The 22,084-nt window shown below is 39.9% G+C and overlaps 1 protein-coding gene across 1 annotated transcript in view; it reads left to right on the top strand.

Moving 5' to 3' along the window:
* Positions 1–22,084, top strand: part of LOC112107416 (SUN domain-containing ossification factor) — a 78,355-nt gene that overhangs the window by 47,937 nt on the left and 8,334 nt on the right. The window contains exons 10-19 of the mRNA XM_026656114.2: positions 662–769; positions 2,626–2,731; positions 5,279–5,299; positions 5,535–5,590; positions 7,435–7,526; positions 9,214–9,279; positions 12,174–12,248; positions 16,440–16,539; positions 17,856–19,046; positions 20,375–20,462. Of these exons, the coding sequence (XP_026511899.1) occupies positions 662–769; positions 2,626–2,731; positions 5,279–5,299; positions 5,535–5,590; positions 7,435–7,526; positions 9,214–9,279; positions 12,174–12,248; positions 16,440–16,539; positions 17,856–19,046; positions 20,375–20,462 (1,903 nt within the window). The remainder of the gene's footprint in view (positions 1–661; positions 770–2,625; positions 2,732–5,278; positions 5,300–5,534; positions 5,591–7,434; positions 7,527–9,213; positions 9,280–12,173; positions 12,249–16,439; positions 16,540–17,855; positions 19,047–20,374; positions 20,463–22,084) is intronic.

The raw sequence follows: 22,084 nt of genomic DNA, 5'->3' as shown, positions 1-22,084 counted from the left end.
GCGCTGAAGTGTGTAGACGCTTTCTACATTGACAGAAAGTATTTGTCCATCTGTGCAGGTAATCCATCTCTCCAAGAGTTGGTAGCTAGGTCAACGGAAGAATTCTTCTGTTGACTTAGCTACTTCTACAGTGGGGGTTTAATAATTAATTTCTTTTAATAAAGAGCAAGCCAGAATAGAATCTAGTTTGCTCTTCTGGAGTTGGAGTTGTATTGGCTTTGCAATATTATCAGGAATAAAGAGCAGTAGGTACTTACTGAAATAAGTGGATATGACCCTGAATACTCAAAGGGGGCAGATGATGATCTGTGGGATAAGATGTCACTTTTCTGAGTAGAGCTTAATTTGAAAGAAACGAGAGTTGCATTCTTTTACTTTGAGAAAATGGGTGTTTTGAGCTAACATTTTATTCCATTTCCTGTGCATAGAATTTAAAAGCAAAATAATCTGCAACCCACCCACACACCACAGGAGCAGTTTCTTTGACAAATTTTCTAAAGGTATCAGTGAGTGGTGCCTCTGTATTGTTGTACAGCTATCTTGTGGCACATTTACATTGTGAATGAAAGATTTAGTAGCACTAATGGTTCTGAATTGTGTAATGAAATTGTGTGTTTGCTGGAGGTCACTTATTTCCAATATCTCTTTTTTTGTCTTAAAGGTTTGTTATTGAGCTCTGTGAACCAATTCAAGTAAAGCAGCTTGACATTGCGAATCATGAATTATTTTCATCTACTCCTAAAGACTTCCTGGTGTCCATTAGCGACAGGTATGTCATATAATCAGAATTTTGAATTTGTGATCATTTGCGTTCAGAAAGCTTAACATAAAGCAGGAATAATACTCAACAATTGCAATGATTTCATAACGAATAGAATTTGAATACCAAATACTACTGTGTGGCTCATTCCTTTGCTTAATGTAAATGTTGTGAAATAACATGGAAGGTTAACTATGCATGTGTATTAGGTATTTTTCAAAATAGGTAGGTATATCAGCCATTTAGCTTTCCCCCAAAAAGCAAAATAATTTAATCTACACTATTACCTTGATGTCCTGTGGTACTTTCTAGATCAGTCTTTGATTTGCCTCCTTAAAAATGGCAGGGGAAAGTATCATTGATCTCTTTTAATTTTATTTCCTCCCTAGATGAGGTTTGTATCCCAGAAGTAATTTTTTACCATAGAAGTAAAAAACACTAAAATGTTAAAGAACTGACTTGCAAATCAGGTATCTAATATATTGGCATTTATTGTATCTTTAATTTGTAGTTAAATTTTTAACTCCTTGATTGATTGTCATCCTTAATTGTAGAAAGCAAGTAACATATTTTAAGAGATCCCACATCTTTGCCTTCCAGTGGTATAGAACCAGTTGCCCACATCCTAAACTCCCAACCAATGTTATCATTAGAGTAAAATATTAACTCTTTAGTAGATCCCATATCCCTTTTTTTAATTTTTAGATTGTGTGTGTGTGTAATATAAACACATACACAGGGCAGAAAGCCGAAGTCCCACTGCATGGGGATGAAGCCTGGGTCCCTGAGCCCTGCCAACCGGTGTTGAAGCTCAAGCCTGAGCAATGTAGTTTCATGGGGGCCCCTGTGGCATGGGACCCCAGGCAATTGCCCTACTTTCTACCCCCTAACGCCACCCTGGCTTTTATATGTAGAAAACCAGTTATTGCGGCATAAGTGGGCTGTGGAGTTTTTATAGCATATTGCCAAGGGGGGGACCTCAGAAAGAAAAAGGTTGAGAACCCCTGGCATAGGGGATCTATTGATCACTCCTTCCCAGTAACTTGTGAAGGACTTTATCTTCTCTTGAGCTTTGGCTCAAAAACTATGGGTGCATGGTCATGTTTCAAAATTCCAAACTTTGTATCTGTCATGTTCTCTCTCTCCCCTAACCTCCAGCTACTTAAATGAGGGCAACACTTATAGCTATATATGCATCTAAAGCAGTCTGTAGTAAAAAGCAGACGCACACACTTTATTGCAATACTAATGTAGGTATTAACATGTTTGTAAACTATATATTCAGTTAACTTGTTCTTAAGTTAGCAAGTCCTTAGCCAAAATCATCCCCGAGCATGAAAAAAACTTTGCTATAGACTGTAAGTATTTTGAAATGCTTGGAATCTCAGTAATTTAGTAACTGAACTGGGATTAATTCTGCCATCATTGAGTATGATACTTTAACAGCAGTGTTTTATCTAATGGTTTAGAGTCTCTTTTGCTAAAAGAACAATGATGTTCTGTTGAATTTGGGACTGGCAAACTTCTTTATTTTGCAACATCCAGACCATTTTTCCTTTTCAAAGCAAATACTTCAATATATTTTGTTTGGATTTAAAAATCAGTTCCCAGCAACACAGGCCTTATGCATAATCCTTTAATAATTGTATCGACATTATGGAAGCAGGATTGATTTCAGTTTAGAGTTTCCTAGAATGGCTAAACAAGGAATATTGAAGTTATGAAAAAAGAATTGGGAAAAATATTATTAAAATGAAATACTAATTTTTTTAAAAGAATATTAATTATTCAAAGAATATTAAAATTATGAAAAAAATCTTGATTCTCTGCTTTTTTTAAAAAGTCAACGTTTTGATATTTTCCAGGTACCCAACAAATAAATGGATTAAATTAGGTACTTTTCATGCTAGAGATGAGAGAATTGTCCAAAGCTTTCCTTTGGATGAACAGATGTATGCAAAATACGTTAAGGTAATATTTTTAATGTGCACTGAATGCAACCATTCTCACTTTTAATGTACAAATTTTTTTTGAAGGATGACTTCCGCATGAGTCACCAATACAATGTTACTTGAGTCTGTTCAAACCTGGGTTGAAAAGTCCTTGCTCAGTTAGCAATCTGAATTTTTGTTTACTGACATACCATGATTAATTCAAATACAAGAGGGTATTAAGGAGAGGTTGATAACTTTAGCATCAATTTTCTCAACTGCAGCTGATTTTGTAACTTTGTTTGGTTTTGGCTGCCAATGTTTTACTTTGCTTTTTAGGTTTAATGAAGCAAAATGTTCTCAGAACTTTTATTTTCTTTATAAGTACAATACATACCAATATACATGTGGTGCATATTTCCACAGGTTCATATTACCTGCGGTAGTTTATTCTGTATCGCTACGGTTTAACCTATACTCTAGCAATTATACACTTCCTCAGTAGTTTTTACTTTATACAGGTCTGTCTCATCTTACGCGGGGGTTCCGTTCCGTGGTTAGCGCGTAAAGCAAAAACCGCGTATAGCCAAAATCCCATTGAGTTCAATGGTGGGCGAAATCGCCCGCACTACAGGTATAGTATTAATATAGTTTTTCTCTTTTTTTGTTTTTTGTTTTTGCCGACCGCGTAAAGTTGAAATCGCGCATGTTAAATGCGCGTAAGATGCGACAGACCTGTATTGCTACACAACTTCAAACAAAAATAATGATGCATTAAAATCTGAAATTTTAGAACTTCAGTTTTGATATCTAGTATAGTATTCATAGTGGAGTTCTTGAGCTGTAACTGTCACATACGCTAATTCCTTTGAATTATTTAGGCTTACTGTTGCCGGAGCCACAATTTAATAATTGATAAATTCACAGAGGCTTGTTTTGCATTGAGAATACTTTATTTAAGATTTCAGGAAAACATGTGAAATCTAGCCTATTTAGAAATCCTCTCATAGTTAATGAAGAGAGTGCATTGGTACAATTGCAAGTTGCTTTTGTTCTGAAAAGGATACTATTGCTTCCAAATACTTGCTTTTTGATTTTGTTTAGAACAATTTTTTTTCTCTAGTTAACATCTCATCTGAGCATCCAAAACAACATCATTTGATGCATTGGCATGCTTAATGTTTGTTTTCACTAATAAAAGTGAGCATGTAACAATGTCATAAGTAAACATTAAATCTGAGGCCAGCTTTCTATTTTCATTTGATTTTTTTTTTTTTTTTTTTATTCCCTAACTTCAATTCAAATATACTTGTACTGCAGTGGTTTCTGGAGTAACACAACTTGAATGGAAACAGTGTGGATTTTGATTTGCTAATCTCCCCCGTCCCTCTTTAAAAAAAAATAATTTGAAGCATACTAGCCTTCATTTAGCATTCTCTCTCTCTCTCTCTCTCCTTTGAACCTGTGTTTAGATTATAGTTCGTTAAAGTTGTAGTGTATCTTTTTAATGTTATCATGGTAATTTATTTTATACCCTTTTTTAAATTCTATCACAATACTATTAAATTTTTTACAAAAATTAAACTTTGGCACCCTCCAAGAAAACACAATCACTTGAAATCGCTGAATTTCTGTAAAAATTGCTTAATTTTATAGTATAAGCTAATCTATTTTCCTAATGATGTGGGAGTGATTTAACTTGTAATCTATGATAATAACGATCCAAATCTTTTACTCTTCAACTGTTAATTGCATAATTACACCCCCAAAAAATCTTGCATGAGTCTGTAAAATGACAAGATAAAGACTTTTTGCTCTGCCTGCTGGCTGAATTAATAGTCTAATCAGTATAGCCAGAACTGTGACTTTATCTGTTAGTAAAGTACCAAAAGTGTGCTAGATGCTATAGAATTTTAAAAATCTCTTGTATGTAATGTTCTGCCTTAAATATTATGGTACAAAAACCATGAAATCTTAAAAGTACTAATTGTTCTTGGAGTGTATTGGCTTTTATAATATCGAATATAGTTTGCTAGCATGTTACAAATCTAGTAGTGGCTAAAACTTTCCCATTGGATCTTCAGCTGTTCTATCACCTATCTTCCCCTAGAAATATTTCTGTAAAACAGAACATGTTATGTTGAAATTAGAACAGTTACAGTATGTATAAAGTACATACTGAATGTTTCTTCTAAAAGTTCTCATCTTTCAGTAGGCTGTTTAATGCTTCCCCCCCCACCCCAATTTAATAATCATCACATTTATTTAGCTTAATTCATTTCAATATTCTGTGTCTGGCATATCAAATTTTTTATCATTCTATAACAGAAAATTTGGAATCTCGCTATATCTTTCGATTAATAGAAACAAAGATTTCTGTGCATGTTGTTCCTTTCTGTCTGCAAATTGAGGGCTAAAATAAATCTAGGTTTACCTAAAGCAAACTATGTAGTATTGCAGCTTTATCCTTCGCATCTTATTTCTTTGTGCATTTTATAGTACTTATTTAAAAAAAAAAATTCTAGTTGCCTGTGGCATGGCCTTTGTACTGACATCTTTTTTTTTCTTTTCCTTTCTCTTGCTTCAGATGTTCATCAAGTACATAAAGGTTAGCAACCTCCTTTCTGAACGTTGAATGCATAGGGCTTGGGTATAATCTGTGGCTCGGCATGTTAATGCATGGCAAGAATAAAGCTTTCCAAGAACCTTTCTGTAATGAGCAATCTGCACATCACTTACATAAATCTAACTTGCAGATTGAAAACTGTATGGATATGTTGAATGGAGGTTTAACTTGATGGTTCTTTGCTGTTCTTCCATTTTGAATACTTCTTCTTCTTTAGGTGGAGTTGGTATCACATTTTGGATCAGAACACTTTTGTCCTCTAAGCCTTATAAGGTAATATAGAATGAAACACTTCAGCTGAAAGTTTTCTTTAGCTACTTTTGCATCACTGCAATAATGTTTTCTAGTGACAACTGGAAAACGCAAGTTTGAGCTTTCAGTAGCTTTATTCTTTTTGAAATTCATTAGTGGAGTGTTTGCTTATAAGATCAACAGGTTACATAGATTAGCTGCGGCATAGTGATGCTGCCAAGTCACTGAAAGCTCTTTTATTTAAAAAAGGTAGCCTTATGGACTAATTCAAGTGTTCCATATTAAGTAGCAGCATGATAGAAGGCAGAGATGTTTGTAGAAGTGAACAAAGGCATTCAAGGCTGACCTAATTGGCAGAACAAAGGATGGGGTGTGCAATACAATAAAACAAGTGAGTGGATAAGCAAGAAGGGGAAGGACTATGAAAGGCCTTAGGAAACATAGGTCTGATCTAGTCTGGCAGTTACTGAGCTCCATCTAGTCCAGTATCATACTGTCTTTGACAGTGGCCAGTATTAGGGGCTAGATTCATAAAAGGGCTTAAATGCCTAATGGACACCGTGGGTACCTAAATCCCAGAATCAGGCCCTACTAAGATTTGCAAACCCCCGATTCAGCTGCCCCTGTACCTTGTAGGCACCTAAAATTACTTGGTGCCTAAATTTTTGCATTAAAAGTTCCCTAGAAGCCTATGTTTATGCCTCTGATCATTTGCTCTACAGTCCTACACCAGGCGTACAGACGTCTTAATCCCTAAAACAATACATGGACCAAGGAAAGATAGGTGTTCCTCCACTTCACTCACCTGCAGGGCCCAATCTGTTAAGCATGCTCAGTCCTTGCCTACCAGCTCGGGCCATGTAGGTGAGCTTACACAAAACCGCTGAAGCGGCGAGGAGGCGGACCTCCTCAAACTTTTAGTCCAGTAGTTACGGTACTCATTTGGGATGTGGGAGAGTCCCCCTTCTGTCTAAGGGGAGGAAGGGATTTGAACTGGGATCTACCACCACTCAGGTGCATGTCCTAATCACTGGGCTGTGGGTTATTCTGATATGGGGCTCCCTCAATGTCTCCTGTTGAAGCTGTTCCACTATGGATAAATAATTTTAAAAAGTCATTTGAGCAGGGGGACTGGATTTTGGGTCTTCCACTTCCCAGGTGAGTGTTCTAACCACCAGTCTATAGAGTCAGTCCCATGTTTGCAGGTTCTCTCTTGCCCAATGAATTTTTCTTTGTGAATCTAGCCCTAGATAACTCAAAGGTACAAGCAACAGCCCCTCACACCCCCTTAAAGTCTCCTAATCCTTAGGATTTTCATTTTCCCAATCTTTGAACCTGGGACCTTTGGCACTGTAAGCCAGAACCATACACCATGGCCTTTGAGTTAGCTTTGAACATGAGGACAAGAAACTAGAAGATAGTGTAGGAAAACAGGGAGCCAGTGGAGGGATTCAAAGATCAAATGACGTGGTCACTGTTGAGCAAAGAATGTGGTCTTAGAATCTGCATTTTGAATGGAAGTGGGGAAGAGGATGGTACTGTGTGCATCAGGGAGGCCAGAGGAGGAGCATGCAGTAATCAAGACTAAGGATAAGGGTCTGAATGAAAGTTCCAGTTGTATAGATGTGGAAAAGGTATTATTTTTTGGAAATGTTTTGGAGGAGTTAGCGACAGGATTTGGTTCTAAATGCAACACTTGCAGAGTGCTAACAAATTATTTTTTGGAAGTGAGTTTGGTCAGCTTATGGAAGGTGTCGGTTTGCTGACTGGCTAACCAAGGACAAGCATTGCTTACTTAATACATATTTATGGCAGTAAGTACAGCAATTAGATTTTTGCACTCAGTTTTAATTAAATGTTTATAGGGTGTTTGGCACTAGTATGGTTGAAGAATATGAAGAAATTGCTGACTCCCAATACCAATCAGAACGACAAGAGCTATTTGATGAAGACTATGGTAAGCAAACAGAAGTAACTGATGCTTGTTAGTCATCAAACATACCTTCTGTACTTGGTGATAGCTAGCATTTTTCTCCTGCCTGTGCTGAATGTTTTATTCTGAAGTTAAGGATAAAGATAAACTAAAATAATCCTTAAAGTGGTAAAATCTGCCGGAAAATTAGGAATGTGCTAAAGGTTATAAGCCTATTACAGGAGTGGGTGGGTGAGGTACTGTGGCTTGTGATGATACGATGGTTCCTTCTGGCCTTAGTCTATGAATCTGAGTAATGTGCCCATTTTCAAGGCCTGTTCGAACATCCCATTAGGCCTTATACAACCTACTGTTCTTCATTATAAACCTCTGCAGATTGTTCACTTCTGGGCACTACTGTCTGAGTTGGTGAGAATTACAGTAGGCTGGCTGAGCATATATACACCTCCAGCCATCCTTCCCAGACATGTCACCTTGGATGTTGTGAGCATGCTTCTCTCTTTGTGAATCCTCAAGCCATCCTTCATCCACACATAGATTCACATGGTGACAGACATGCTCTCACTTCAGGTGGTTACTGACCCACTCTGAGCTGGCAACCATACTTGTGATTACCTCTGCTTCAGATGCAAGCCCTGACTTCTTGCAGGACAGAGGGGAACAAAAGTGAGCTTAGTTTTGAAAGGAGGCAAGACACAGGAACGTAAATGAGAAAGATAGAACGGTGAGGGAAGGAAGACACTGTCTTGCACATACAGTGAAGGAAATTAGACAAAGAAAATAACAAGAATGTATTTGGAGTAAACATTGACTGCTTTCACTCAGCCTTGTGCTGAAGCATCCCATTTTCATTCTTAAAGGGAAGAGAAGTGTGGAAGAGGTTTTGCTTGGCTGAGGAAGATAGAAATGTGTGGGCATGCTCTTTCTCTTCCTACATCCCAGCTTCCAAAACATTCAGGGAGTAGCTCCGGCTTCTTCACTCCCCTCCCCAATCAGAAATGTTTGTTTTTCACTTTGAAAATCTAGTCATCTTACTTCATAGGAGTTACCTGCAAGAGCTTCCTTCTGAACCTGCAGAACTGCCTTAAAAAGCACTATCTGTAGTTTATATAAAGGGACTGCACCCCTCAACTGTCTCAGTTCCTTCTTGGTCGCTGCAGAGAGATAATGGAACTCATCCTGTCGTGTCTTCAGGCTTAGACATTTCCTTAGCCTAGCTTAAGATTTATTGTAAATCGCTAATAGCTTGCTCCCATGTCCCCGGAGTCCACCGTCCCTTACCAGGACTCTCAGGCCCTGAGGCTTGCAGAGACTTCAAGAGGTGTTTCTCTTGCCTTGCAGTCAGCCCTGAAAGGGATGCCCATGTTTTGTGCTTCCCGTGTCTTGTTGAAACCCATTTTTTAACCAGATTTGTGGTTTGCTGTGCCTTTATTTCCTGGGTTAAGGGGGGGGGGTAGAGAAGAGATCTGAGGTTCTAGACTCCTCTGGCTTCAGTGCCTACAACCTGATACTCCAGTGAGCTCATTGACAATATCAGTGTCCTTTTAACCCCGATTTACAGTAACTAGGACAAACTAAAATTGAAGTTTATTTTTACTTTGTCAGACTCTTTGCATATAATGCAAACCCTAGACCTTGAGGTGTATTTTCACTGTTCATAAGGCATGTAACTTTCTATTGTTGCAACAATATTTTCTTTCATTTTAAACAGATTATCCATTGGATTACAATACAGGGGAAGAAAAATCTTCAAAAAATCTCCTTGGCTCTGCTACTAGTGAGTATAATTGCATGTTTCTCAGAACACTTTCATAATGCTGTCTAGTAATAAAATGGTTTATTTTATGTGAAAGTGAGATTCCACTTTATTGTGACACATTTATTTCATTGAATAATGGGAAAAATCATGCTTTTGTAATAATTCAGATTTAGGGCAAAATTTTTCAAACTCCTAAATGCCTTAGGAGCAGACTGAGACGAAGTGCCTAAGTCTCTTTTTTGTAAATAAGACTTAAACTCCTAAAATACTTAAAGCATTTTTGAAAATTTTACTCAGTCCTTTTCTCTTAGCATCAGAGCAATAAGCATGTTAACTTAAATAAATGAAAAGTTGAATGTGACTCTTTTTTTAAAGTCTTAATTGTTTTGTTAACAGTGCAGTAGAACCTTGATTATTAAAGAGGATAGAGTTGCCTGAGCACCTGGCTAAAGGGAAAGGATAGAGAACCACTATATGTCTCTGAGCCAAAGTCTTTATGTGCATAGCATAGCTTCTTTATCTGTTCTTAAACCAGTCTGCTTTTGAGGGAGCTGATGGCTCAGGCACTTCTCACATTCTTCCTCTTTAACCAGTTTCATTTAATCTGGGTGACTGTGCCTAATCTTCTGAAAATAAGTGAGATTTAGTGAACTAAGGTGACTAGTCATGGCACTACTTCAGTTTTAATGGGAGTCCTCAACTTCAACTGCATTATTTTAAGATAATAGCACCAGTCATCCTACGCTTCTAGAATAATTGTTGCCTCATTGAGCTTGTTCCTGTCTATCAAGGTTAGTGATCTAGCTTCTGAATGCACAATGAATATTACTTCTGCATAGTGCTCAAACAGGTTAGTAGTCTTGTATCTGCATGGGCAAGCATTTTTTTTAATCCACACTGTACAAGTTTGTAATGCTTGCTTTCAGTTTTTCCTAGAATGTAGCTGTGGCTTAAGTATGAAAAGGTCATGGCCAGGAATGTTGCACAATATCTTAGTGGGAAGGAATAAATTCCCAAACAAACAGCAGTCTATTAATAAATGTTAAAGTGCCAAATAATGTTGGGCTTTCAACTCAAGAAGCAGCATGTTAGTTTTCCTGATGCTGCCCCGTTTATCCTTTTACCAGTCGTTAGTCTTGAGCTTCCCATACCCAGAATAGTGTTGATAAAGTACTTTAAAATATAATGCTATATATGCAAATACAGGTGTATGTAACTTAATAAGACTACAACTTCGATGGTGTGAGAAGTGCAGTGACTTTCTTTAATGGATGTCAAATATGTTTTTAGAGTGTGTTTAGTATGCCAAAGTCTGTTTAGAAACCAGTGACTATATAGCCATTAAGTACTCAGTAACTCTTACTTAGTCTTGGCTAGTAGTCTGTTTTTGAGACTGCCATTTGACCAGTACTCTGGGATAATCTGCATTCCTTTTTTTGAAAACCTTTGTGAGGCTTGCGCTTGGGCAAATGTAAGAGTGACAAAAGCGGCCTCCATTTAGTCAGTCTAGTACAATGCCATCTCTAATCTCAAGTAGTGAGGCTAATATCTATGTAACAGTAGAACCCCTAGTTATATGAAGGGTAAGGAGGGAAGCATCAGAAATCTGATTAGGGATTTGAATGATCATAAGAGCTGTCTTGCAGTCTCTCTGGCCATATTGACCAGGGCAGGTAGCTCTTGTGCCCTCACTCCTTCTCTTCTCATCATCTGGAAGATTCACAGAGCAACTTCAGTTGTCTCTCTTTCCTCTGTTTTACATGCCGCAAGGAATCTGGTTCAGATTTCAGATCTGAGCTGACCTATGTTGGTTATGATCTCTATAAGGCATTTAGCAACTACAGTGGTAAGCATGGAATAAAAACCTTAATGAACAGATAAAATTCATGGTGTTCAGGAGTGTAGATCTCTTGAGCTTTTTAGACTGCAAAAGCACTAGTCTAATCAATCTTACCAAAACCCAAATACTTTTCAGTAATTCTGGTTCTTTAAAGATATCGCTTGATAGGATGGGTAGGCAATCAGAGTAAAAAATGAAAATGGGGTTTTTTTGGTTCTAGCCTACTTGGGCCATTTATTTATGCTTTCACCTCAGGGAACTCTTTCCTTCTATCTCATTGAGGTGAAAATGTTCTAGAGGACATAGAGGCACTGACAGTTGAGCTTAATCTACCATTGACTCAGAGGACTAAATTTTTTTGAGTGCTAGAGGGATTTCCACCTGGAAGCACAAGATTCAAGAGTAGAAAACCAATTCAATACTAATAATATCACAAAAACTCTTACCTGGAATTCTGCTTCTCTGAACTTTTCTGCAGTCTGTAGTAGATCTCTTATCCATTGTGGACCTGTATTGAATCAATAGATACAAAAAGATCAATAACCTTCCACCAGCTTTGATAGTTGCTTTTATGGAAAAAGTGAAGAACAATGTTTCTCAGCTCAGATGGAAGAGGAACATTTTGCCTCAATTGTAGTAGGATCTTTACTGCCACCACCATGTTATTTAGGAAATATGTTAGCAGCATGTTTAGGAAACATTTTAATTGACTTTTCTGCCAACATATATTCTTGAAATAAAACATGTATATTTACAACTTCCTATTTTAAATATGGTTGGAAGCCAGGATAAACCTTTTAATTGAGAGCCCCACTGGTAAAGATTTGGCATAATTTTGCAAAATAACCTAGAAACCTATATTTGAAATTATGTCAAGCAGAAAACCCAACCATTTTTTTAAATGATGAGACAAATAAGGCGGGAGTAGGAGGGAATAGATGACTTGTTTGGACTGGAAAAACAAATTGATGGATCCAAAGTTAGTCTATGCAAATGAATGGGTAGATAATAGTACAAATTTCTGTGAGGATTTCTGGTCATGTCCTCTCTGATCAGTCATGTTTTTGTTCAGATGCCATTCTAAATATGGTGAATATTGCTGCTAATATACTTGGAGCAAAAACCGAAGAGATTTCTGAAGCTGAAGGTAAATGTTATTTCCTTAAATGCATAATTTGTTAATTTATTAAAAGATGCAGGATTTTAAACATGTTATAGATTCCTTGTTTCCTACCTTCATTCCTCCTAAGGACTTTGGGTGATCTGAGTGCAGAGTAGATCAAGAGTGGAATGCACACGTGCAATCACTTAGAGTGCATGTGCCCCATGCACAGTCATCGGAAACTCTTCCCTCAGTGGTATCAGTCAAGGTGGCTTGAGCACCCCTTCCATCGCATGCTGGTATAAAGGGCCCAGCTATCTCAGAGACCCCTCACTTCCTTCTTACTGCCTGTGATGGTTGTTAAAATTGCTTGGCTGCCCTAGCAAATGCTCTGGGTGCTCATTGTAAATTCATTGTACAGTAAATAATTTTCTAGATTTTTATAGTTGATCAGTCCTTTGTAGCGTGGATACGATTAGTTACCTTCAGTTCCCAGTTTTGGAGTTTCCATTTCTCAGTACTAAGGATGCCTCGGTCACCCGGGTTCAAACCCTGTATCTTTTGTGCTAGAACTTAGCCGTCCTGAATCGGCACTGAGTGCTTCGGTGTCAGTTAGGAGTGTACTTCCTATCGTGCCCAAGACCTGGCACTGCTCACACTCCCCAGTACCTAAAAAGAGGCATAAGACCACTAGACAGACCACTGAGAGAGGAAGATGGCCAGCACCAAATCTTCTAAGTATAGGGAGTAGAGTACAGCTGAAACCTAAGCACTCCTCTGCTCTGGTACGACTGAAACTGGCATCATTGACTCTGGCACCAAGGCAGGTACCATTGAGTCCAGGACCAAAAGGGCCCCTTCTGTGTCTGCAGTACCACACAATGACCTAAGACAATCTTAGTATTGATCAGGCCAGAGGTGGTTGTGGCAGCGAGAGATCTGCTGAGCCTATTGATACCATTATCCACGGCAGTGCAGGAGATAGCGCTCCTGGTACTGGCAGACGGAGGGGTGCCAGTGTCATTGGTGCATTACTTGGTACTGCAACAACCTCCTGTGCCTCAGACTTCCTACCCGTCGGTATTGTCGAAGGGGAAGCCTGCAATGTTGCCTTCTCTACATTCTTTGCCAACTCAGCACTGGTCTCAGACACCATCACGGGCAGCACCCCTCTTGGTCGGCAGAGGGTGATTCGCTGTCCTCTGAATGAGAGACTGGTTCCTACTTTTCCTAACCCTGGAACCAGTCACTCTATTCCCCACATAGGTGTTACTCTCCTGGGTTGCCTTTGAGATCCTCTGGGTGGAATGGGATTGGGCATCTGGCCAAGGAGTCACTGAGACCCACTACCAGCTCAGTGGTCCTTTCGGAACCTGTGGGGATTTTCCCCAGTTTCTATGTCCTACACAAGTTGTTCCTTCTCTGTGTACTTGGAGATGCATGGGGAGTCTACTTGCCAGGAGCTGCCTGGTCCTCAGTCTGGTATTAGGCCTAGTACCAGGAAAGGCAGAGGCAGTTCATAAGGAGCTGTAGCTTCTGTGGGTTTTGCAACTCAGGATTGCCAACCAACAATCTCTTTTGGAACATTATGATTTTAACATTTGAGTCTTCTTGTTAAAGATTAAGGACATGTTGCTGGTGAATGCTAGACAGATGTTCTCTTTAGTTGATGGGGGCAATCCATACTGAAGTTTGCTGCAGGCTGAACTAGATGTTACAGACTTGGCTGCTAAGTTTTTTGCAGTTTCCATGCGCAGGAGCTCTTGCCTGCAGTCCTTGGGGTTTCCATGTGAGGTCCGACAAACAATTCAAGACATATCCTTTGAAGGGTCCTCACTTTTTTGGAGCAGACAGACTTTAAGCTCCATCAGTGGAAAGATTCTGGAATTATTTTAAAGTTTTTGGGATTGTATGCTCCTGTCCCACCCAGGAAACTTTCTCCCGCAGCAGACCCACCATTACGCTGCTGCTCATCAGGACCTGCAAAGAGTGAAAAGTAGAGGTGTTAGACACAAGCCGCTATGTCCTTTAGCTTCTACATCAATGCTTGCTCCATCTAGACCAGGGGTGGGCAAACTTTTTGGGCCGAGGGCCACATCTGGGTGAGGAAATTGTATGCAGGGCTGAGGCAGGGGGTTGGGATGTGGAGTGTGGGAGGGGGTGCGGTGTGCAGGAAGGGGCTCAGGGCAAGGGATTGGGGCAGAGGAGGGGTGCAGGGTGTGAGGGGGTTCAGGAAAGGGGGTTGGGGTGCAGAGTGCAGGGGGGCTCAGGGCAGGGAGGGGTGCGGACTGTGGGAGGGGGCTCAGGGCAGGGGATTGGGGTGCAGGAAGGGTGTGGGGTGCGGCAGGGGGTTGGGGTGCAGGGTGCGACAGGGAGCTCAGGGCAGGGGGTTGGGGTGCAGGGTGTACGAGGGGGCTCAGGGCAGGGAGTTGGGGTGCAGGAGGGGGTGCAGGGTGTACGAGTGGGCTCAGGGCAGGGAATTGGGGTGCACAGGGGTGCAGGGTGCAGCAGAGGGCTCAGGGCAGGGGGTTGGAGTGCAGGAGGGTGCAGGGTGCAGCAGAGGGCTCAGGGCAGGGAGTTGGGGTGCAGGAGGGGTGCGAGGTGCAGGCAGGGAGCTTAGGGCAGGGAGTTGGGGGCAGGGTGCAGGAGGGGTTCGGGCTCTGGCCCGGTGCTGCTTACCTAAAGCGGCTCTGGAGTGGCAGCGGTGCGCACCAGGGCCAAGGCAGGCTCTCTGCACGCCTGCCCTGTCCCCAGCCCCGTGCCGCTCCTGGAAGCGCTGTGGCCCCTGGGTGCGGGAAGGCGGAGGTCTCCGTGTGTGGTGCCGTTGCCATGCCTCCAGGTATCTCCCCTGAAGCTCCCATTGGCAGCAGTTCCCAGTTCCTGGCCAATGGGAGCTGCGGGGGGAGGGGGGAAAGGGGGGGCAGTGCCTGGAGGCAAGGGCAACGCATGGAGCCCTCTGCCCTCCCACCCGGGGGCCGCTTCTGAGAGCAGCGCAGGGGCCAATCCCGCAGGCTGAATCCAAAGCCCTGAGGGACCGGATCCGGCCTGCGGGCCGTAGTTTGCCCACCCCTGATCTAGACACCCAGGGGTTGCTAAACAGGCATTTTCATGGGTGGCTCAAGGATGCCATACCAGTTTACAACTTCTTAGTGCTTGGTCCCTGCCTACTTCAGACCAATGGGTCTTAAGTTCTGTGCAATTTGTTTCTACCCCTCCCTCCCCCTCTCTCTTCAGGGACCACTCTCTCAAGGGTTTCCTCATCCAGTAGGTTGTCTCCTTTGGGTGGGAGCCACAGAGGAGGCGCTGTAGTGTCTCAGGGGGAAGGGGTTCTATTCCTGTTTGTTTCTAATCCTGAAAGCCAAGGGAGGTCTAATTTTAGACCTGCACCCCAACTCAACAGATATCTCAAAAAGCTACAGCTTTATATGGCCACCCTGGCTTCCGTTATTCCCGCCCTGGATCCTGCTATGCAGCCCTTGACTTAAGAAGCCTACTCTCATGTGGCAATTTATTGAGATCACAGAAAATATCTGATTCATAATGAAGCACTCTCGTTACCAGTTCACCATGTGGGTACCGCTGAGGGAAAATTTTCGAATGACTCTGTACAGCGTGTACACACACCAAGAGTGGGATGAACATGTGCAACACATTTTGAACAACAGTTACTGTGTTTTCTCTCCTTTTCTGTGATTTCTTTCCCCATAGTGCTGCCACCATAAACACACCCTCCTGACTAGGGAAAAGATGCTACTGTGATTTCTGTGGCTATTCTTGATAGATTAAATAGCATGGGGTTCTGCATACCAGTCCAGATAACTTTGTTCTTTGTGTCAAAATCTGCCTGATGTGGTCTTTAGCCTGTAGCTTTCCACAACCTTAGTTATAGAGACTAAAAAATCTTTCTTCTCCCCTCCTTCTCCATAGAAATACTTCAGCACATCTTTCATATGCAAAACCACATCAACAGGTGTCCAGTTCATCTAAATGTAAACATAGAGAATCGGTATCTTGTTTATTTAGTGTAGTTTGTTTGTTGATGCTACTAAACAAATGTTTATAGGGAAAATAAATATGCCTGGTTAACGAGAATTCAGTTTTTTGAGCATACTGTATTAATGTTTCCTGTTTTCTCACCTATTTTTATGCTTCCTTCCTGTTGACTTTTGTGGTATTCATGCAGCTCTCAGGAAGCTGCTTATACTAATTTGATTGTGGTTCCATATACTTTAATAGGAAATAACAGTATGTCTGAAAATACCACTGTTGCTGCTGCCACTGCCACTTCAACAGATGCACCAAAACTGCCTGAACCAACCCTTCTTCCTTCACCAGAGTAAGTGATTTTGTGTGTTAAATTTAGTTCTAATGAGGTAGAGCTTGGCCATGACTAGAAATCTTCTGCATCAGACTGCTAGACTTAGGCCCTTGTTTATACTAGAAAACCCTAATGTAGACACACTTGCATTGGTTGAAACCTTGCCTATACAGGTACTTGGGCTTGACTTTAACATACTTTGAGGTTCAGGTCTCTCATATTTGTTGATAGAGTTTTCAGAATGTAGTTACTGTGTATTGCAATAGTCTTTACTGCATGAAAGTATATGTGTAAAGTGATTTTTCCAGGAAAAGCTAAATTCTTGCTTGACTCAATGAAACCATTGTACTGTACTTTTTTTTTTTTAAAAACAGGAAGTCAAAGGTTCTGGGTCAAACTGTTTTTTGTGACCCCTGAAACAGTTGAACAAAACTATAGGCTGTAATTAGATTGTTTTACAAACAATGGACAATATTCTTAGGAAATATAAAATTTCTAAAAATTCAGCCCAGAGAGTAGACAATACATTAGACTAATTCACTTTCTTTTTTTCTGGGCCCTGGGTTCATATCTTAGCTTATCACAAGTGAATTGTACTCCATACATCTGTGTCATGCTGGCTGTTGTTGCAAAGAAACTTGTATATTTTGGAGGCTAGGAAGGCCATTGTTGAGGGGTTTTAGTTTTGAATATTAAGGAATTTAATACTTGCTTGGCATATTGACACTTCAGATCAGACTCCAGACAACTTATTCTTTCTCCATTAATTACAACAATTTGGAATTGAGGTCTGCTTTGGAACCAAGCCTGGAATTCTTCTCCTCCTCTTTCTTCCCAGCCCTTAGTCAAGTTTCTCTGGATCTGATTTCTGCTCTGCCTTATTGTTGCAGGCTACCGCTACTCAGTCCCATGTAGAACTGGCTCTAATAGGGAGGACGAGGTTCTGTGCAATTGATACTGTTCTATGGGTCTCCGGTTTGAGGAACCAACCTAGAAAATATATATCCTGATACACGAAAATAAATTTAGTGATCTCCAAATTGACATTTGTCCATGGTACAAAGCCACTATGTGATTTGGCACAGTTTTCAATTTTTGTTCAAGAGAAGCCTATGTCTGGAATAGTCAGGGATATTAAACCAAGTAGGATTGAGATGTATTGCAGAGATAAATAAGTGATTTATTTAATTGTAATGGCTCCTGCTTATACTATTTCTGACATTTATTAACTGATTAGTCTTTCCTGAGCATCACTTTCATGCATTCATTTTTTTACAACTACCACCATATCCTACAAAGCTATATCCTGTGCTTATTTTAACTTCTGTTTGTAGGCTTGTAACTACAGAGATACCACAAGTAGATAAGGAACAATTAATCAAGGAACAATTAGTCCTGGAATTAACAAAGGAGAGCCCCATTGTTCAGCTAGTTCAAGAGTATGAAGAGGAGGCAAGTCAGTCAACGGTGACCCTGCTGCCTAGTGATGAACAAGAGGAAGAAACATCAACATGGTTTGAATCTGAGACAGAAATCTATTGCTGTGAGCTGGTGACAGTTTGTTGTATTTCTAGCTTTTCAGAATATCTCTATAAGTGGTGTTCAGCTGCAGAAGCTGTTCATCGGCAACGTAGCAAAACTTCTGAGAGCAAGCCAGGGGATTACTCTGTTACCATTCAGCATTCACAGCCAGTTCCAACAGAATCTTTACATGTTTCAATAGACGAGCCTCTGCCTGAGAAACTAGACAGTGAAATTACAGGGAGAGTACCTGGATCTACTATTGCAAGTGACTTAAGCAGTGTACTCCATGAGGATATCACTAACCAGACTATAGATTCTATTGAATTGGAACCCAGTCATCCTCAGACTGTCTCTCAATCTCTCCCCTTAGAAGTGACTTCTGAAATTAAGCCATTATCTACAATGGAGGTCTCCTTGGAGCCTACAAAACATGAGGCAGCACAGTTAACTTCCCACATAATTCCCCAAGAGGATACTGTTGAGATACATACTGAAGCAGAAAAGAGAGCTGAGAGTTCTGTTTCTGAGAAACATTCTGTGGTCTCTGAAACAAACATTGTCAGTGAATTCAAGGAGATCAGCACAAGAGAGACAGATTCTGTCCAAATCCTCTCAAAACCTACAGAGACTGTACCACAGCCTGAATACACAATGGCTACAGTAGGCAATGATGTTGGGGAAGCAAAAGTGAGTGCTTCAGAAATGCAGAAGCAAGTACTGTCTCCTGTGGTAGAATCTTCTGCATCAACAGAAATAAAATATGATGAGCAAACAACTGAAGAAGCTTTTCTAGCTATTCCTGTTTCTGGTGGACAGCAGAGAATGGCTACAGACTTCTATGCTGAATTGCAGAATTCCACAGATCTAGGTTATACTAATGGAAATCTTGTTCATGGATCTAATCAAAAGGAGTCTGTATTTATGAGACTTAATAATCGTATTAAAGCCCTGGAAGTAAACATGTCTCTCAGCAGCCGCTATTTAGAAGAACTTAGTCAAAGGTAAGACTCCTAATAAATTATGAAAATCTACCTTTATCATGTCTAAAATGTGTTTAACACGACTCAGCCGATGATTAGAAAAATCTGTAAGCAACATGCTAACATGTATTTGAGTAACTGATCAGCAATGTAAAGTCTTTTTTCAGACAATTGAGAAATAACTGACCATTGATAGAAGCTGCCAAAAGTTTAGATTTCTGTATCTGAATTTTTCCCTATGTATTTCAAGCTGCCACTGAATTTTATATTCTACTGCAGAATATACAGTGTTCCGTTTTTAAGGAGTTTATGTATTGCCTGGGGATGTGCACTAATCCTTCTGCAAGCCTTCCAGAGTAGGATCTGATCCTGCTGCCTCTTCAGTCAGTTGCAGAAGCATCCAGGCCTATAGTAATTTCCCTTACTAAGTGCGACAGTTTGGTGGCTTGTAATTCCTTTTTGGTTAATACAATAATGTTAAACTCCTGTGTTTGTGTTTTAAAAAGAGATGGATAGGGAGGGGAACACAACCTGCAGATTTTAATGAAGTTAGTATAACTATTCAATAGTAGTTATTTTTGATGCATGTATGGGAGTAAAGGTTGGTTAATCTTCTTGTCAGACACTAATTACAGAATCCTTTCTTAGTAAAGTTATAAATGTTTGCATTTCTCCTTTTTGCTGCTGCCTCAACACTGAAAGCTTTTTGCAGTGCATTCACCCTAATGTATGAAGGGTGAATGCACTGGGGAGCAGGCTCAGTGGTTTGAGCATTGGGCTGCTAAACCCAGGGTTGTGAGTTCAATCCTTGAGGGGGCCACTTCGGGATCTGGGGCAAAATCAGTACTTGGTCCTGCTAGTGAAGGCAGGAGGCTGGACTCAATGACCTTTCAGGGTCCCTTCCAGTTCTATGAGATAGGTATATCTCCATATATTATATTTATTATATTATAATATAATGTAGCTCCCATAACCATGCTTACTGACCCCAATCTTCTGCTTAGTGCTGCTTCCTGTGAGTCACTATTAATCAGCACCGACAGTAAGTAGCAGAAGCACCTTCCCACTCCAAACATTTCTGGCATACAGCCCATTGCTAACTCTTTTTTAATATTAAAATAGGCTTTAATTTGGCTCCTAAAAAAAGTGTTACCTGAGAATTAAACGAATAAAGACAGGAAAACAGCAAAGTTGTTCCAGACGGTGGGAAATGTCAAAGGAGAGGGGTTTTCTCCCTAAAACTGGTGAGAGGGCAGAGAGGAAGTTAGTACTAGATGAATGGAGGAAGGTGCTGTGGTGACAGTCTGTGAAATTGTAGTCTTTAATATGGAACCCAATGCATTTTATAGGTACCGAAAGCAAATGGAAGAAATGCAGAAGGCTTTCAATAAGACTATAGTAAAGCTTCAGAACACTTCAAGAATAGCAGAAGAGCAGGTACGAATTGCTTCTTTTTAGGAGTAGGTGACAGTATATCTTAACCAAGAGATTCTCAAGAATGTGTAAAAGCTTACAAGGACAATGTCAGTATTTTTAAACTTTTTGTTTAGTGACTGTATTGAGCACAAATCTTAAGAAATAGTCATGTTTTGTTACTCTAAAACAGTTATGTAAAAGCTGCATATTTGATATTTTTCTATTTAATGTCCTCCCATTTTTCATTTTGTAATTATTGTTCTGTAATTAAACTTTAGGTGATTTTCTTTTTCTGTAAATTAGTGGGAAGCTCAGACTCTTTCCTTTCCATCTTAATTTCTTAAATTTATTTTTCGAGAAAAATAAATAATTGGTATAAGTAATCTGAAGGCGATGGATACCATTTTCCAGAAGGGCCTCCAAGTCCCATTTTCAAAAATTATTTAAGCACTTCTGTTTCTAAATCACATAAGAATTTTTGAAAATTTTACCTTGTTTATACAGATCCATACCTGATTACTTGCTTCTTTTGGACTCTTATTTTCAGTCCTTATAAATGTAGGTCACCCTGCTTTGAAAAGGAATGAATTGACAGATGCTGTGAGAGGTGTTTGAGGGGCTGGGAACCCCCTGTAGATAGTCCTGGTTGCGTAAGAGTTTCCATTCCAACTCCCTGCTTTCAGTAATTTAAAGCTTCTGAAATGTAGTTCAGCTGAAATCTTCCAGGCTAGGTCTTGGTCCAAAAGTGACATTTCTTTTGAGAAAGTTTAAGCAACTTTTTGCTTGTTTTAAGCAACTGTTTGCTACACTAGTGCCTTCAGAAAGCACAATACACAAGGAAGGTGGATGAAAAAAAGTATACTGGGAAGTCCTATATATCAGCCACATTAGATAAGGCTTTGCCTCAGACTTGTATTTTTGTAATTTTTTTTTTTTTTTTTTTTTTTTTTACATATGCTGTACCTTCCTTAATGTATTTAGAGGGTGAAAATTGAAACTGCTTGAGCATGCTTTAAATTGATTCAGTAGTCTCCCTACCCCAAATGTACTAAAGTAGTTTGCAGAGCAATTGGCAATGCAAGGTAATAGAAGCAATTAGACTTCAAACACAAGGTTTTTTTTAAACATCCTATTTCCACTAGGTCCTTAAGCATTTTAAGCATCATCTTGTCAAAATGTAGTTCTTGACAAGTGACTTACCATAGCAATATAAATATCCTATCCCTGATAACTGTTGAAATTCAGGGGGAAAATTAAGAGTTCTAAACAACGTATCACAAGTATTATTGCATTCAGACTTTCACTGGAAGTCTTTTAACTACTGCTATTTGAACACATGTTAAATCCCATTTAATGAACTTATCATAAATAAGATACATTGGTTTCATTTTTGTTATGCACTTTACAGAAGGGAATAGTTAGAAAGCATCATAGTGGGATGTATAGTATAGTATTACAAAAGATTATTGGATGCAGTTAGAACTCTTAGAACTGCTGAAGATTTTCAATAAAGCTTTTCATGCAGAAATCTGACACAGCTAAAATGTTGCTTTTACTCTGTTTCAAGTGCTGTGTAGAGAATAGCTTTATGCATTAGAGAATAAGATCTCCTAACTACTGTAAATGTTTTCTTTGTATTTAGT

The sequence above is a fragment of the Terrapene carolina genome, unplaced genomic scaffold, assembly GCF_002925995.2.
Source record: "Terrapene carolina triunguis isolate 2854851 unplaced genomic scaffold, T_m_triunguis-2.0 Scaffold212, whole genome shotgun sequence".
Classification (NCBI taxonomy): Eukaryota; Metazoa; Chordata; order Testudines; family Emydidae; genus Terrapene; species Terrapene triunguis.
The sequence above is the reverse complement of the archived record's forward strand: the minus strand, read 5'-3'. Positions and strand labels throughout refer to the sequence as shown.